The sequence below is a fragment of the Conger conger genome, chromosome 5, assembly GCF_963514075.1.
Source record: "Conger conger chromosome 5, fConCon1.1, whole genome shotgun sequence".
Taxonomy (NCBI): Eukaryota; Metazoa; Chordata; class Actinopteri; order Anguilliformes; family Congridae; genus Conger; species Conger conger.
The window spans coordinates 10,112,523-10,130,374 of record NC_083764.1 but is presented as its reverse complement, the minus strand read 5'-3'; the positions used below and the strand labels follow the sequence as shown (position 1 = coordinate 10,130,374).

General features: G+C 44.8%; 1 protein-coding gene across 1 annotated transcript in view; it reads right to left on the bottom strand.

Moving 5' to 3' along the window:
• rcan2 (regulator of calcineurin 2) overlaps nt 1-16,678 on the bottom strand; it is a 70,225-nt gene extending 53,547 nt beyond the window's left edge. Inside the window, exons 1-2 of the mRNA XM_061241942.1 lie at nt 16,534-16,678; nt 12,485-12,702 (exon numbers count right to left, since the gene is read on the bottom strand). Coding sequence (XP_061097926.1) covers nt 12,485-12,700 — 216 coding nt within the window. The 5' untranslated portion in view covers nt 12,701-12,702; nt 16,534-16,678. The remainder of the gene's footprint in view (nt 1-12,484; nt 12,703-16,533) is intronic.
• Nucleotides 16,679-17,852: the final 1,174 nt, after the last annotated feature.

The window sequence follows — 17,852 nt, the reverse complement described above, 5'->3', positions numbered from 1 at the left end:
GAGAAAGAGCACAGAGCACACGCCCCTGTGACGCATCGCTTCCGCCGCGCGGCGGGGGGGAGGGGGGAGGCGGGGTGCGGTCGGGCCGTCCCCCGCGGCCGTGTGTCTCCCTGTCTCCGGGGCGGCCCCCCCGGGGGGCTCCCCAGAGCAGGTGTGCCGGCAAACACATCGCGGGCCCGGAGGTGAGGCCCCAGCCGAGGCGGTTACCGCCATTTTCCGTCAGAGACGGCGCCCCAGGGACGCCGCGCGGCTATTTCCACCCCGGCTAGCGTGCCAACTTCCTCCCAGGAGAACGGGGTAGAGCACAGCCAGCTCACAGACCCCCCCCCCGCCCGCCCGCCACCCCTGTCATGGCACAAGCCTTGCTCACATAAAAATATTGGATTGCGCAGCTCCACGAATACAATGACGGTGGCTCGATTCTCCACTTAAGGCAGTCCCCACAGGTGCACTCCGTTTTGCCTGATGTTATTGCAGCCCTTCCCAGACAATTAAACTCAGGCCTCCATTTTGCGTGGATCTGTTTTCCGTATAATAATAAAATGCTCTGACGTGTTTGAAGAGCTCGTACCCATCTGGGGTCAGCCCACTGGGATGTGGTTGATTAAAAATAAAAAAATACTATAACCTGCCAAGGCTGTAAATGTTTAATTGGAGTAAGCGAACGAGACAGTTGTGGAGCCAGGAGTTCTGCTTTGACCTGAACTGAACCGAGACCGTGGATGTTCTGCAGAGGCTTACAAATATAGGTGTCAGTCTGCACCTGCTTGCAGGACCAGTGTGTGACCCCCAGACCTGGGGTTAAATACATAACTGTTTTGTCTTCAAATACTTTTTGAGGCTTTACTAAGCTTGTCAGGTGTTGGAACCTATAAAATAGTCTTGAAAAAGTGCAAACCCTGACTTCTGGTCCACTTGGTTGGCTCAGTTGCACTAGGCAATTGATCAAGTATTTGAAGACAAAACAATTATGTCTGGTGAGCGATACCATCGCCCCACTCACAGGGAATGACAGCATTGCACATCAACACACACATTCCCTCTGCACCTCAAGCAAACAGCTCTACCTGGAACACATATCCAGAGTCAACCATGTGAAACATATTTAGGAGTTACATCCCACAAACATGGCATTGATCCCTACAAGTATAGTGCTGAAACCTGTGCTGGATTTCAATATGTCCCACTTCATTTGGCAGTCACTAGATTGCATTATGAGCTATAGCTAACAACCCCATCACCAGGGTGACCCATAACTACAGTACCATTCAGGACACCAAAGGTCAGGTGCTTGGTATTTTTTTCCATGTCCATTTCCAAAGTGGATATTTAATTTAGCTATTTAGCGAGAATATCAGCTGACACTGAGCTAGTCATGAATATTTTCTCAAATGTAAGCCTAATCTAGAGGCATACGTACGTTATGTACCGCATTTGCGCCATAAAATGCATCCTCAAAAATGGACGAATGAAAGGGGAAAAGAATTAGCAAACCCCAGCCTAACCTCACCCCTGCCCCACCCCCACTGAGTCTCTTGACCCCAGTGTTTTTTACTTTGTGGTTATGCCCCTGCCCGTCACATATAACACAGTTCTCAAGGACTCTAAATCTCACTGGTAATGAAAGACGGATACAGGCTCGTCAAGGTCACTCATGTATGAGGTCCGAGGTCCAACAGACATTTTCAAAATCTGCACCCGCCAGTATGAGCTTTCTCATACAGTATCTCTGAGCAGCAGGGGATAACAGCCTGAATCTGGAAAGTAATGGCAAGACTTCCTGATTGATACCGGACAGCATATTAGTTCTAAACATACTGTAACAATAATACATATTTAATTCCAAAATGGAGGCTATGTGGTGGCAGAAATGACTAAAATGGGCATATATTATGACTCTCTCCAAGAACAGAACCAAACTGCTGAACACTGTGTTCTGCACAGTCCGCACTTCAGCTCTGTTGCAATGGCAGGCACCAGGCACTGAACACTGTTTTCCTAGCATGAGAGCATTTTATATTATATGACATGGGAGGCCTTAAGGACTGCTTTCCAATAAAAGCACTCGTGGCCAACAAATTATAATTCTGGCCTTGTGTCTTTGCAACAGCAGGACAGCTCAGGAGATTCTTTGTTTAAACTGCATTCTTGTTTTTGTTTCGTTTGATTAATTCGTCATTTGGTGGAGAACAAGCCAGCCGAGGAAGGTTTACATCTGATCTCACTTAAGCTTTTTCTCAGCAATCAGTAAATGCCACCTCTTAAATTAAGGCGTTTCCCTAATCTCCTCGCATTAACAGGCTTTGCGTGATGCTATTTTGCCAGGTTTATTTGTTGCTTACCCCAAGGGTGAAACTGTCGGGGGTGGGGGAAATTTACGGCCTCCCGATTGCTTTAATGCAGAAATAAAATAGGTGTAAAAACATGTTCAAGGTGAGAAACAGCTAATATCAAATGAAGCCTTCATGCCTGTCATTTTGCTAGCAGTGCTGTTGTCAGGGGAAGCTTGCATACCACTGTCGGTCCCTGATGAGCAAACAGGGGTCAGTTTAAAAAGAAAAATGTAAGAAACGAATGACCAAGAAATGCAAGTAATATAATTAAAGAAGTGTAATTAATGACCGCTGAAGGTACTGAGAGAAGACTACAGGAATAGTTCTGAAGGTGTGAATCACACACTTTCAGCTTAATTACAAAGAGCCAGAATTCAAAAGAACCCCGAATTCAGCCCACCTACAGTATAATGAATCTGGCCCTGGAATCCGAAAGAAAAGTCAGGAATACAAATTAATGAATCACAGATTGGATATCTGACCAGTAAGCATAGGCAGCCACGCAGAGAGATGGAATGTGAAAGTATCCACACTAAACAGAATCAACACAACACAGAATCAACTCTCTCTCTCTCTGTTGTTCTCTTCCTCTCTCTCCCACCCTCTCCCTCTCTTTCCCTGTCTCTCCCTCATACAGTACACAGGAGCATTATTATTATTATTATTATTATTATTATTATTATTATTATTATTATTAAGAGCATACAGTGTGGTCACACTGAAGTGACACAGGACCATGGCAGCACAATCTCACTGAAAGCTTTCCTTGAGTAACCTTCTCTTCACCGCCAGTAGCAATGGAGAGACCATTCACAGACAAATGAAAATAATAAATCAAGGACAGCATGTACAAAAGCCACAGGTTTCACTGGTCGAGTCGACATCGGTTTACACTTCAAAAAAAAACAAAAAACATTTTGCAAATCTGTCCCTAAATCAACTATAAACATATTGATTGTAATATCTAGAACACTACTGTTGTACGCAGAAGCACCTTATGGAATTGAGTTTTACTGGGCTTTTCTCTGTTCCTGCTGATAAACCACAAGAGCTCAGTTCACCTCATACATTGGTCTGGGTGGGCCCCAAGATCGATTTATAACATAGCGTGTGGGATACCTACTCTTCAATGGTCGTGACACAACAGAAATGTCACCTTCGGGTACGCAGGACGCTAAGCTCAAACCCCTGAACTTATATCGACATTGTGTAGACATGTTGTTATTTATATGCACTTAAATCCTACCAAATCAACGCCAGTGTCAACAACAATAATTAATAAGGCTGACGAGCACTGTGCAGAAAGGCTAAAATGGCTCCTGCTGTCAGTCCCGGCGATAACCTGTCAAATTAAGGGCTAAACGGGTTCTGCGACCCGTCATACGTCAGACGTGGCTGCTTTCGGAGACTTGGAGGAATAATTACAGCGATCGGCCCGTTCAGAGACGGCGCTGAGACTGTCCGGTCTGAGGTGATGGGATTCAGTCCGCCTCCATTAGCGGACAGAAAGGGAAGCGGCGAAAGCTTCAGTGGCATCCCAAGGTCATTCTCATTAGCACAAAGCCCCCCGGAGCTAAAAGGACAGCCGGAAGGGCTTTTAATCCTGTGTGGGTATGAGATCACACATACGCAATCGGAACGGTCTTAACTGATGATTACGAGAAACTGAATGCACTGGAGTTCTTAGAATTCTGAAAAAAGAATTCCAAGAGAAAAAAAGAGAACCATTTTTAGGCTTTAATTGGAAGGCTTTAATTGTGAATTATTTGGATAGCAAATACACTTTTCTGATCCTGGACTTTTTGAGATGAGCGGACATCATTTTAATTACGCACCACTTTTTAATGTTTGTGGCTGAATACTTAGCTGAGGCCCTGAACGGATGAATAATAATACACCAAAATCACCAAAATGTCTACAAAAGAATGTTACATGGAGAGACAGCAACCAATGGGAATACCCCATGACATTGTGTGATGAACTAATTCAAGCCCATTTAGACAGTCAGCAAGAAATGTGTTTAGTGTTCTTTTAGAAGCACAGTGCGAGAGACACCTGAATATTTTTCACACAGGAGAATATCTGATGTGAAATCAACTCTGAAAGGGTCGATTTAACATCATATGATAACTCATATGACATCTCTTGAGAATTGAATTAACGCAGAAACTCCAAATGGAGATTAAGCCTTTAAATGTAAGACATATTTCCAGCCTACAGACAGATCTGATATCCTCTGGGCTAACAGATAAGTCACTTTCAGGTAGGCAGAGTGCTACTTTTAAGCCCATACCTCTGAACTTATAATGACAATGTGTATCTCTTGGGAACTGAATTAACAGTGAACATTTCACTGTGCAAAAGTGCCAAAGATTAAACCTTTAAATGTACAACATAATTCCAGCCTACAGACAGATCTGACGTCCTCTCTAGGCTAACAGCACTTGGTTTAAACTCACATCAATATTTCAGGCCATATAATGGGTCAGAAAAATGGTAAGAATGGCATTGAAGCTGCCCAAGGTTGCCAAGCAATAACTGCCACGGAAGCTTCTCGTCGTCGGCCATTTTTTTTTTTACATTACGACCGGGCCATTACGACCTGGACACATCCCAACAGGAAAAAACTGAGCCGAACCACCCACGGTCAAAAGTGCAGCCCTGGCTCTTAAAACCTACCTCCCCAGCAGTGCCAGTGTAGCGCATGCTTAGCGGGACACTTTAATGTGAGTTAATCCAGAAGGCAGCTGCAGCCTAACGGTACCTCGCTGTACTTTGATTTCTATAAATCACAGCCCGGCTTCTCTCATTCTCTTATTCTTCTGCAATTTCTCTCATCTCAGAGAGAGGTTGACCCCCTGGCCCTTTTTTTGTTTTCCACGGCTAAGCTGAACACCGTCTTAACAAGTGACTTACATTTTTCTTTTCTAAAGTAGAAAATATTAGCTTTACTGACACGGTACACTAGCTACAACATGACGTGGGAATGTAACACTTTTCAGTGGTGTGGCAGCTTTGTAGAATAGTTAGGGAAGGGTACTTGCTGTATAACTCAAGCTTGAGGGTTCAATTCCTGCTGCTGTGGTACCCTTCCCTGCTATGACCAGCCTGACCAGCTTGAAAATTGAGCTGGGTATGAGCTGGCAACCACCACAGAAAAGCTGGTTATAAGCTGGTCTAGCTGGGTATGAGTTGGTGAACCAGCTACTAGCTGTTTCAAAACATAGCTTGAGTTGGTCAAACCATGTCAAGGGGAGCTGGCCTGAACTGGTCCTCCAGATAAACCAATGTCAAGCTGGGAACCGGTCAGCTACCTGCTGTTACAAAACCTAACCTGAGCTGTTTTTTTCAGCAGGGTTGAGCAAGGTGTTTCAGTGAATGGCCAGCTGTATCAATAGATTGTATATAAAAATGTAATCTGCCAACCAGCTGTTAACCACCAATGCCGAAATGTAGCATTTAATGGTGAGGGCTGAGTAAGAAAAACAGAAGTGACAACCCAGTGAGCAAAAACTTGAATCCAGGCAGAAATCTACGTTGAGAGACATTTTGACATAAACGGACTAGGCTATCCCCAATATGGCTCAATATAGCCATGTCATAGCCAGCTAGAAAACTTTTCAATCAAATAGCTGGGTTTTCACCTGAAAGCCAAGACTTTTCACCGACCTGTCACAACAGAAATGCCCACTGGGAAACAGCCAACCCTCCACATCCGCTTGAAAGCGCTTCCTTAACCAAGTGACCCCTGGGAAGGACAGGCGGGCACTAGGAAGGGGAATTAGATGGAGAGACGGTCGCATTGTTACCTGCGTCTATGCCATTCACCGCACGCACTAAGCGGGCCAATCAGCTTGCAACAACATCACAGATGGCATGCAGAGATAGCCGAGGCGGTCGTGACACTAGCACAGAGTCAGAGGCGGTCAATATTAAAACGCCAGTGAGGTCATAGGGTTCCTCTGCCAGAGGGGCTCCCCACAGCACTGCCAATGCAAATGTTTGTTTCGATCAACCTGCTTGTCTACAGTTTAACTGCACTCTTCTCTACTGTCTATACCCAGCAGAAAGCTTAAAAAGCTTTCCTTAATGGTTGTATTTGGGTATATTGTGTCAGACCGTGCTTGTATCAATGCCAGAGGCATCCATAACAAAAGGATTCAAAACACTTCATCCAAAGTCGTTCGATCTAAATTGCGGTTTGACATAGCTTCTTTTTTTCCAAGGCATTAGCTAAGCCCTTTTACAGTGTCCCAGTGGCGAAGATATGAGGAAACGCTCAAGCATAGCTTACATAATTACATCATCGTGTTCCTTGTTTAAGTTTTGCTTTCAATGTAATACCTTGTTGGCAAAACATGCAGCAACTCCAGAAATTCCTAAAGGCTGACATGAAAGGAAAACGGGAGACAGCAAGGAATGTTAATATGTTTTTTTCCACTATAACGTTCAATTTTTAGCACTCACACCCCATAAATGTTCAACAGAGCGACCGTCTGATACCGTCTGAGAGCATCACATTACCGAGATATGGTTGCAGCAGATCCCTGTAAACTTTAGCCAGCCTTATGACAGGATCAAGAGGACATGCGCGTGTACACACACACACAAAGAGAGAATACCGGCCATTTAGTGCAATTTAGTGCAAAGGTTATACTCGCAACTAACGATATGCCCTTATAAAGCAGAACACACAAAGAACGCGTTACGTAACTGCAATGAAACCAAGCTTCTTCAAATCTGCATTGTTTTCTGTTGGAAACTTTTAGCTGTTTGACAAAGGAACTGAACCAAAACATAACACACAAGCCGAGGCTTTTCCCCAGTACATAGACATAGTTGGCCCATGTCATTATTCCCCCTTCCTAGAAAACTTTCCATCGGTGTCATATTTCTCAAACATCTGTCTGGGAATAATGACAATGCGTGAGTATACGTGTGAGTCTTATCCCTCTACAGACAAATTAACATCATTTCCCTAGTGGAATGGTAACCATGGCTCCAAATTAAGCAAAATGAATAATGGTTAATTCGTACAAGGCACTAGGTTTTAGGTAGAAATCACAAAAAATCTTTCTACTGACGTGTACTGTGATTCATTTCTATCTGAATCGGTTATGCCACTGATCATTTGATTATTTGAGTTTATGGACCTTGACAGGAGCAGAAGTACTACAGTCAAACAGAAAATCAAGACACTAAGTCTGGGTATGAATACAAATGGCACTCAGTTCAAAATCTTTGTTTTTTCTTTTGGTTCCAAGATCTATTATTCTCATTCACATCATGTTCAGATTTTTGAACTTGTAACCATGATAAGTCACAAGAACATAGCAGGCATGCATAATTGAAATTATTTTGTGATCTCAAGCGATATGCGGGCAGTGTATTCGGGGGCCTACAATGCAACGTGTGGATCCCGGTGCACAGCACTCCTTGAAATTTCTTTGTCTTTTAAGTGCCAAGCAACTGTATCTTATTCATATCTTGTGCAAAACAGAAGTTTGAGCCAAAAAAAGCTGAAGAAAGTTTGAAGCGGTAATGACTTTGTTAGACGGAGCTCAACGATGACATTCAAATTCCATTCTGCCCTGTTGAGCACTAGATTGGGCGATTTTCCACTCTCCCCCGACAGGATGGCTATTATTGGAAGGGCAATAACACCCCCCGTCTATAAATAGATATGATTCATCACTTAGAAGTTTTAGAAAGGTAATGTTATCGCAGCCTATTAGATTGATTCTGGGTTGGCTGAGAGAACAGAGCCTCTGTGTGTGTGTGTCGTGCTCTTTCTGTGGCCAAACGGATTCTTACACTTCGGTAAATTAACCAAACGAGCAAATCGCATAAATAAATGTCTCCTGTTCCAAGAGATATACTGTCCGGCAAGTTTTCGTTTCAACCCTAGTAATTTGGCACACCAGATTCTGCTAATTAACAGCTCAACAAGATAGCTGTCGAGTGAAATGTGCTTTGGAGTGAAAACCTACAGGACAGTAGGTATCCAGGAACAGGGTTGGGCAGCCCTGCTCTAGCTGTTGAATGCGGTGTGCTGTGCTAGGGTTGGAGTGTAAACCTATGGGACGATAGAGCTCCGGAAACAGGGTTGGCCAGCCCCGCATTAAAGGGTGTGTAGCAAAGCTCTCTGAAATTCTACATGCTTACTGAACATCGCAATGAGCAACGATCACGCGACTTGTGCATCTTTTTTTTAAAGCCGTTCCCACCCCCCCTCTTTCTCCCGATTCCAAATTGGCTGTCTCCACCAGCTGTTCTCCTTCCAGCAATTGTCGCTATGAATTCTGGAGAGCACAGGCGATCACGGCCTCTGCTCCCGAACACGCGACGTAAGGTCTTCCTACGCTGCGGTCCTCAAGCTGAGCTCACACAGACGCAGTGGGTCGGAAGAAGTTCAGCCGGCGTAGTGCACCGCGGGGGGACGCGACACAGCTTCCCCGTGTGAAGTCACGGCGCCGCAGGGCTGCCGATCGCAGTCTGTACCGGCACAGGACAGATTCCATCACACAGTGGAACGGTGCCTTAACGGGATAAGCCATCCAGCAGGACCATCAAACACATCCATGTCCTCCCTGTTGGAAAAACCAGACCAGGCTACGTTTTGATATAGCAGGTAGCTCGTTGACTGGTTCAGACCAGCTCCACACTCAACATGGTTTGACTAGCTCAAGCTATGTTTTGAAACAGCTGGTAGCTGGTGATTTTAAGCAGGCCATAGCTGGATTTTACACCAGGGCTGGAAAGACACAAGTCTTAAAATATCAGAACATTAGACCCTCAGGAAGTGGTTGGTTGGTTGATTTTAAAAAGCATTAGACATGTCTCCCCACCTGCCTGAGCCACCCAGACAGACTCTCTTGTGAGAGATGTCCTACACGACCTACTATGAGCGTGCGGCGGTGCTCGACCATCTCATTAACAAGCAGCAGCCATTTGCAACCTCACAGATGTGCCTTCCCATTAGCGAGCAGCGACTAACTCGCGGTGTCACGTACACAGCACGCCAACTTCTTGCTTCCTGTCGCTGGTTTCCAGACACAGCAGTGCCCCACGCCGGAGTGAGTCCCCTGTCAGCGGACGAGCATCGCCGGGGTGAGGAAGGGCATGCGGGAGGTTTCCACGGTCACCATTCCCTCTGTCTTTCCGTTTCCATGTCCCTTCCATAGTCCCGGATCATAACCCTTTGAAGAGCAGGCTTTTTTGGAATTGTTTTTTTCCAAAATTCCAAGTCAGTGTTCTAGAACTCCACTCGTTGCCTTCAGTTACCAGCAGTGATTGTTACATCAGCATTAGAACGATCAGTTAAGAACATTCTAATCACGCACTTGGTGGATAAGAATTAAAACCCTGCCTGTGTCACCAATTAATAGCCGAAATAGTGCTGTGCACAGTAACATCACAATCTGCAGACATGATCTATTGACATCGCACAGGGGAAGAGGCTCAGCAAAAAAAAAAAGAATAATTTAAGCAGTGTCTCAGACTCCTCAGACTAAGAGAGGGTGTCAAAGAACATTCTGTAGGACATAACAGCATTGCTGAACAGGTGATTGGAAGCGCACAGGAACCTACATTTCCTAATATTCATCTATCCATATGCACCAATGAAGATTGACACGCTCAACTGCTGTGTGACTGCAATGACTGTTTCAAAGTATTTAAATACGCTTTGTACCACCATCACGTTAAATGTTCCCTTCAGGGGGCCCTGACAGAACCTGTGGAGATGCCTACTTCCCTATTCATTCCACGTTCAAGTCCAAATTCTGATATTACTGATGACTAATTCTTCTCAATAAAATATATTACCACCTGTACTCTGTCTTAAGTCAAAACTCTGACTCATGGTTTTCTGTACTGTGCGCTGACGTAGCTATGCAAAGACCTTTTTGTTTTGTTCTAAGAATAAGAAGTCCTGGTATATTTCCACGTTCGCATTTTTAAATCAAACTGTTTTCTAAACTCACAGAATCATGACATTCCGGTATATTCTGCAAACATCAGTACAAAAGTACCGCTGGGATTGCACAACTGAAAGGATGCAGCACTGACAATTTCACATAAGTAAGTTTAAAAATTTAGAATAACATAGAAGACTTTCATTACAGAAACAATGAGAATCGACCTCGCAGACTAGGTAGAAACCTGCAAAATGGTAGCTGTTCTCCTGATGACAACGAAACCTTTATTTGAGACCAGCATTCATTGTGTACCTTAACCACACTGATAGCTGCAACACACTTTTATTTCCACACTGTTCCAGGACACAGATGTACAAGTAGACAGGGGATTTGGCCGGCAGAAGATCTGGCTAACCTTACTAGGAACCCGATTAGCCAGCAGAGTGAAGTGACAGTGATGCACCAACGTACCCAGAGAGACACAGTGGGCAGGGGGGAGCTAGGGGGCGAGCTAGGGGGCAGTGAACTCCCCAAGGCAGGGGGGAGGGGGGCTTGGCCAGGCCAGGACTAAAAATGTTGCTTTGGTCTACAATAAATTTTAATGGGGTCCACAGGGGACTGCATATGCACAGTGTGCAGAATTTTGTGCTGTACCCCCATGATCGTACCCCCTCCACCGCACACACTGCCCGCTACCCTTCCAGAGTTCCCTGGGAGGCGGTCTCCACCCCCAGGCAGCTGGGCCCAGACTCTGGCTCGGTGGGGATGAATGATGGATCACCTTTACTCCCTCCCTGTCCTGGAGGACCGGGCGCTGTACACGGCTGTCGCTACGCGTGAATCTCAAACGCCGCCGGCAGCCCGGCTAACGCTTCCCCTTTGATGCGTGGGCAACGGCGGGAAACGGCGGTCACTGGGGCAGGAAAGCCTGAAGGTTAGACTCCTCTCGTCGAGTCTGCTGATGACGGCATCCCCAGATGCAAAAAGGACAGCGGGGCGGAGGTTTCCGGCAGGCACCACCATCGCAGATTCACCGCCAGTGGAAACGGATGACGGCTAAGTTAGCGCATGACGTCTTTCCGTTAGCGTTAGCATATACGGGTATGGGAAGTGCTTCTCCTAAGGACTTTATTTTGCCCTAACCAACAGAAGAAAGAGCCACCGCCCTCTAAAGAGCTGCAGCTGACATGTCAGGGACCGGCACAGGGGCCATGAGTCACCGTAAAAATGCCTCCGGTGACATGCTACACGGATAACAGCCGCGTTTTCCAAAAACAAACATCAGTGGAAAAAACAGGGTTTCCGTGCGAACGGCAGCAATGATGTCACTCCTCTGACCCACGGCACAGACGGCCCTCTGGATGACATGCGTGTAGCCTAACAGACAACCATCCTGCGACAGACAGAAGCAACAAACCAGGCCCTTGCGCAGGTGGTTGCCGGGCGACCAACAAAGAGGCAGAGCCCACACTTCAAAGGATCAAAATGGCTGCCAGATACTTCACTCACCTCTTCTGGCCTGGTCTGCTGTAAGTGAATAAATGGGAAATGAGTAAATCTATTTACAGTCATAGTAAGGCAGATGAGTTGGTGATGTGGACTCACAATTAATTTGTCCACAGGTATGAGATCTTCCATCGACCGTGGTCTATCTCGTCAGCTGTCAATCAAAGTGGCCGAATAATGCTTTCCTATCTAGAGCACGACAGCGAGGTCAGATTCCACAACACCCTTGTTTACAGAGCTGGCTGTTTACCGAAGTACAATGCCAATCTCCCCTCCCTCCTAGAAATTAAACACTGTGAGCACTGGGTTATTACGAGTGTATCTCCAGAAAGCCTCAGTGGGGCCCCATATGGTACGGTGCCAGCTGTGAAAGACTAGAATGCTGGACAGTACATGCCCGGCCATGACCAACACATTAACACATTTTAATTTGACAGAAGCGCATCTGCACTAATCTCTCGGGCCACCGAAGTGAAGTGTGCGTCTATTTCTTTTTCTTAACGCAATTCATGAGACGGAAACTCGACAATTCAGGGCACGGGTCCAGGGCACGGGTTCATGGCACGGGTGAACATCCATACACACATAGCTCCAGGTTCAATCACTTCCCTGAGGCTGAGAACAAACCACAGAGATCACGTGGGACCGAACGGAGCTCAAGAAGGCATCAAATCGACCAACAATACTTACTGAGAAACACTGCAAAGTCGGCTGAGAAGGCCTTACCTTCCCCTCCTGCTCCTCGAACACGCTCTGGTCCACGTTGCAGGCGAACAGGGAGGTGGGCAGGTCGTTGAAGTCGGTGATCTGGTGGAAGCCGTCACCCAGCACCGGGTCCCACACCGAGCTCTGGAGCACCAGCAGCTCCTCCCCGCCCAGCAGGTAAAAGCGCTGGTAAAACGTGGCTCCTCTCATCTTGGGGAATAAGTGCTCTCCTTTCATGGCTGAAAGGCAGAGGGGAGATGTTCTGAACACTGCACACAAAATAACCCTTTCAGTCCCAAGCCCAATATGAAGGGGCTCGATCCACCCAAATCCCAAGGGGATATGACTTTTGTTGAGAAAATTGAGAAAGTTCAGAAAATTGAGTTGGTTTTAATAGGGGCTTTGAACAATAGTATAGCACTCATTTTGATTGGTTTAAAGGGTAAAAGGTATGGCACTCTTGGGATTTTACTGTAGTTCGCTTGAGTGCCATATGGCAATCGTATATCTCTCTCTCAAGTAGAGAATGAGCTTGTTTTCAGTTACCTTTTGCTTAACAGGTGAAATTATCTTACCCCATTGGCAAATCTCAAAATGAGTGAAACGGTCTTACCTCACTCATAATCTTTTTGTCTCATTTAGCAAAAACATAACAGGAATTAGTCCAAAAATAACAGTAAAATGCTTGTGATGACTGACTAATTCCCTATAAGTCCCCAGAGGTCAACACAACAGACAGCACATTACAGCAAAACAGCAAGATCCTCAGAAAAGACGGCAGTTGTCATCCCTTATTTCAACAAAAATGAAATGCACTAAATATATTATCAAGATATTCCAACTGCACAATATATCGCCAAATATACACACGGTTGCCACTCCCAGATATTACAATATATTCCTGCTGTGAAATATATTTCTCATCGTATTTTTCCAAAGAAATGTTTTAACAGTATATTGCAGGATAGTCCAAATGTTAGGTCATTATTAATAACTAGACATATGGCAGTTTCAAATGGAATAATGCATGTGGATAATACAAATCCTGAGACCAGAGGAGAATGAGATACTGAAGCAGGTTCTCAGGGAAAAGGGTCACTTTGCTGAAGAAGGCACTGTAGTTTCACCCCAGATCAGTTCTCCAGATAACCCCCTTTTCCATATTCTGGCTCTTTTTGCAGTGTGCTTACATTATTTATCTTGTTTACAACATAGACGCTCTGTGCAGAGCTAAACAAGGAGGGCAGTTTTTATGAAACAAACTGACTCCTCAAACAAAACAGTTGGTGGGAAAAAAACCCTTTTTATCACCTTTCTCCACCCTACACTCGTTGATACACTTATAAACAAAAAAGATTAAGCAAACATCGTTGGGAGAGGGAGCAAACAAAATCAACGCGATTGTCGAATCAAACTTCTACCCCTCCGAACAGATGTTAACCCTCGTTTGAGGTCACACCACGCGCTGCCAAAAGATTCGCTGACGGGTTTCAGAGTGGAGGAGCACCCAAATCCCGCTTGAGTTCCTGGGTGGTGGGCGAGTCTTTCCCCGGAAAACGCGGGAGTCTGTCACGGACCTCTCCGCGGTAATCCGCCCCGACAGGCCTCATCCGCCATGGGACATCACTGTCACCGCAATCATACGCGCCGAAACACCATCAGCTATTTTAAGATCAATACCCCACCATCGGCCGCTCACACACACGCACGCAAGCTAGCGCACAGGGCTATATATAGGAACTCATTCCAACCCAAAGTAAATGCTTCCAAAAATAGGGGGCCTACGGGATTAAGGAAACGCACAGATTGCCAGACTCTTGATTAAACGGCGTTCCGGGTGTCCCCGATTCATTTCTGTGTCATTGACGAGAGTTTATGATTCTTTCAATAGTACAGGCACGTGCTGGTCTGGCACAGCGCAAAGACCCAATTTATGGAGCCGGTCAGGCTTTTTGGGAGAACGTGCGGTGGGGCTGGAAAAGGCGGCCGTGACTTTGGGTTATACCAGGGATCATCAAATCACGGTCCTCGGGGGGGCCGAGCACTGCTGGTTTTCCACCCTCCCTTTACCTGGAAGACAGGTGTGCCAAGACAGCCTGGCCAAGCAGTAGCACTAATTGTTCAGCTAATTACCAGGGAGAAATGAAAACCAGGGCTGGATTTGGATTGAGGGCCAGGCTTGATGATCCGTGGATTATACCAACACCCAATTCGGTATCTTAAAGCTCACAAAATGGCACCAAAGCACCTCTGAAGATGAATCCAGCAATTTAAGTCATTGGTTCTTTTGTGGGGTTTTTTTTCTCTATGACACCTGATTGCAGCAGTGCATTGTGGGGCATATATCAGAGTAGACTGAAATAACACAAGGACTAATGATGGGAATATTTATTTTTGGAGTATAACCAGTGCACAACCAATATTTTGGAACTGCCCAGTAATCTTTGTTATGTTGTCTTGGTTATGTAATCTTAAGCAATACTGGACTGAGCTCAGCCCAAAAATAGGACACATATTAAATGATTGTTTCATGGTGGTCACAGATGTTCCCATGATAAATAGATTATGTTCCTGTCATTCCTGCAGCCTCTTTTCACTAGGAAAAATGTACTGGGTCTAAATTGGATTCTGCAAAAGCAAATTAAACAGGAGAGAAAGCTTTGTTAAATTTTCAATAAAACTGCTAAATACTTTTTTTGCCGTCGTTGTGAACGTAAGTACGCGTTACTGGTCATGGCAAAGGTATGAACAGCCACCTGGCTATTAAGAACAATGCAATAAATGACTAAGAGTGAGAGAATACAAACCAGCACTTGTTTCAAGTTTAGAATTATTTTTAAAAGACATGCATGTCAGACTATGTATACTTCGTTCGCCAGTGCACTGGAGAAGAACAGGAGTTGGTCCCAGGGTGCTGCAGTGTGACTGCCCACTGCTGCCAAGTAGTTAGGATGGGTCAAATACAGAGGACAAATTACCCAGTGGGGCCAATAAAATCTAAGTTAAACTTAATCTCTCATTGTCACACATGCACACACGCACGCACACGCACGCGCACATGCAAACACACACCATTCAGCACATACAGTGATGATGCCTAGTTAGCATTTTGGGTGTTGGACTGCAGTAGGTGCTGGTCTCCCATACTCAAACGTACTATGAGTCACTGGATAATACAAAGTCAGGGTATCTCACATTTCCACATCTTCAGATTTACAACGACACATTCCATACATGAACATAAAAAAGACACGAGTAAAAGATGGTTTATAACTCTGTTGGCGGATTGTTGATCTAAGACCACTAACCCCACAGTACTGCATCCAGTTACAATCCCCAAACAACTTAAATATATATGCTGCCATAAATATCATAAATTTGTACTGTATTACAAGTCATACATACTATTTAGTGTACTATTCAACAGTATTAGAAGCAAAAGGATAACGACAACCTGTTAACATCTTTATGCAATCTTTTCCTTTGGCATCGGTCCAAGGCATAAACCTTTTTCCATCAATGTCAAACTGTCAAATAGAACAGCGATAAACAGAAAACAACACCTTTACCAATGCCCATACGTTAAATAGTACATCTGTGTAGCAGAATAAATGCGCGTGTGTTATAATGGCAATTAAATATATAAATGCGTTTACCACATGAAAAAGTAATCTAATAATACATTGCGGCAAAATGTAACCTAATTGCATTTATATGAATGACTTTCATATAAACTTGCGTGAAACCAGTCAAAATAAGATTAGAAGTAACTTAACGTTTCGGTAACAGAACCATCGCACAGCGCACTGGAAGACGGCGACACCACTAACGCTAGTTCCTCAAAAGCATATCAGTTTCATTTCCGTCATCTGTCGCTACAAAGACAATTCATCATATAACACTCGAAAGGCGCGCTTCAGCAAGTTCAGCACAGGCTACAGTACTTTTCTCCTTGCGATACGCAAACGGCAGAACGGCGAAGTAAGCAATGCAAAGTTGCTTGCGTCACCATTGATTTTCTAAATAAAAAAGCATGATCCGCAAGAGCATATCACGGACTCTTATTTTACCTGAGTGTGATGTATAGCCGTCTGATGCGTATCTGCAGCTGTGGCTTCAGCCTCCTCGCTTTCCTTTGTGAATCAACCTTGCATTCCAGCTGCGAACCGCTAGCTAATCTCCTGACGTTAATGCAGACAGTTTGACTCACCAATGACTGCCTTCCGGCATTCAGATGATGTTTGCGTTACCCAGTAATGAAATACAATTCTGTCCACAGGGGGCATACTTTGACCAATGGTGTAGCCGGGGCGCGCGTCTAAAAAAAGCTTGCAAATCAACAAAGGTGCGTCAGAGCTGTCGCCAGCAGTTGGATGTTGCGGCACATTCAGCAGGTAAATCGGGAGCTGCCTGTTGCTGGAAATGGTGGCATTACACCGCATCAATTGCTCATACACAATTCGATGAACGCATTCCCCTTTGTGGAGCTCAGCTCACGTGAACATTGCCTTTATGGAGCCGACGGGTTCGGTATCGCTTGGGAGAAAGCTATATTTAGCCAGATGGCCGATTTGAACGTTACACTTCCAAGTAATGAATGACTTCGTCGTAACGTATTTAAACTCAATTCTGCATTCAAACAAAATGGTTTGCACTGTATAGTGCCGCATTTTATTGTTAATTTGTCAAACAGGACTTATTAGCAGTGGCATTCGGATACCTGCCATTTTTTAAAACTTATTTTACATTTCGCAAGGGTACAATGGCAATGGCTCTCACAATGTGCACCAGGGTCCTTGTAACGACGTTACCAAACCAGTTTCGTTACCACAAATTTCCCCTCAGACGGTGGAAGCGTTGAAAAACCATCATTACAAAACATGTTTAAAATCCCAAACACAATTCCTTCCAAAACCCCATCAGTTCAATAATGCAGAATTTGCAGGAAATACGTGACTATGTAGAATGTGGTTGACTGATGCATCATTTTGGGAAGATAAAATGGCAGCCATATAACGTATGCATTGTCATTATTCTTCCATGCACTGCTACATTAAGGAAGGCTTTTCAGCAAAATGCTCCATTGTCCTCGTTCGTCAACTGCAGTGTAGCAAAACAGAAACTAGTGACAAATGAACTCAACGATTTTGTGACTCAGCCCAGTTTGATTTATAAAATCAAAATCAAACATAAACTCTTTCCCACACTGAACAAAGGTGATAAACGCAACTCTGATGCATAAAAATGAACAAAGTAGCAGGGAGAATATCTGTTTCACCCTTTTAAAAACCATTTCCTTAAGAGCAACAATACATCTTAACAGCCACAGACTACCAGTTCATGTTTCCCATGGCTTCGATTTACTTTAATCGAGAAATAAGTAAAACAA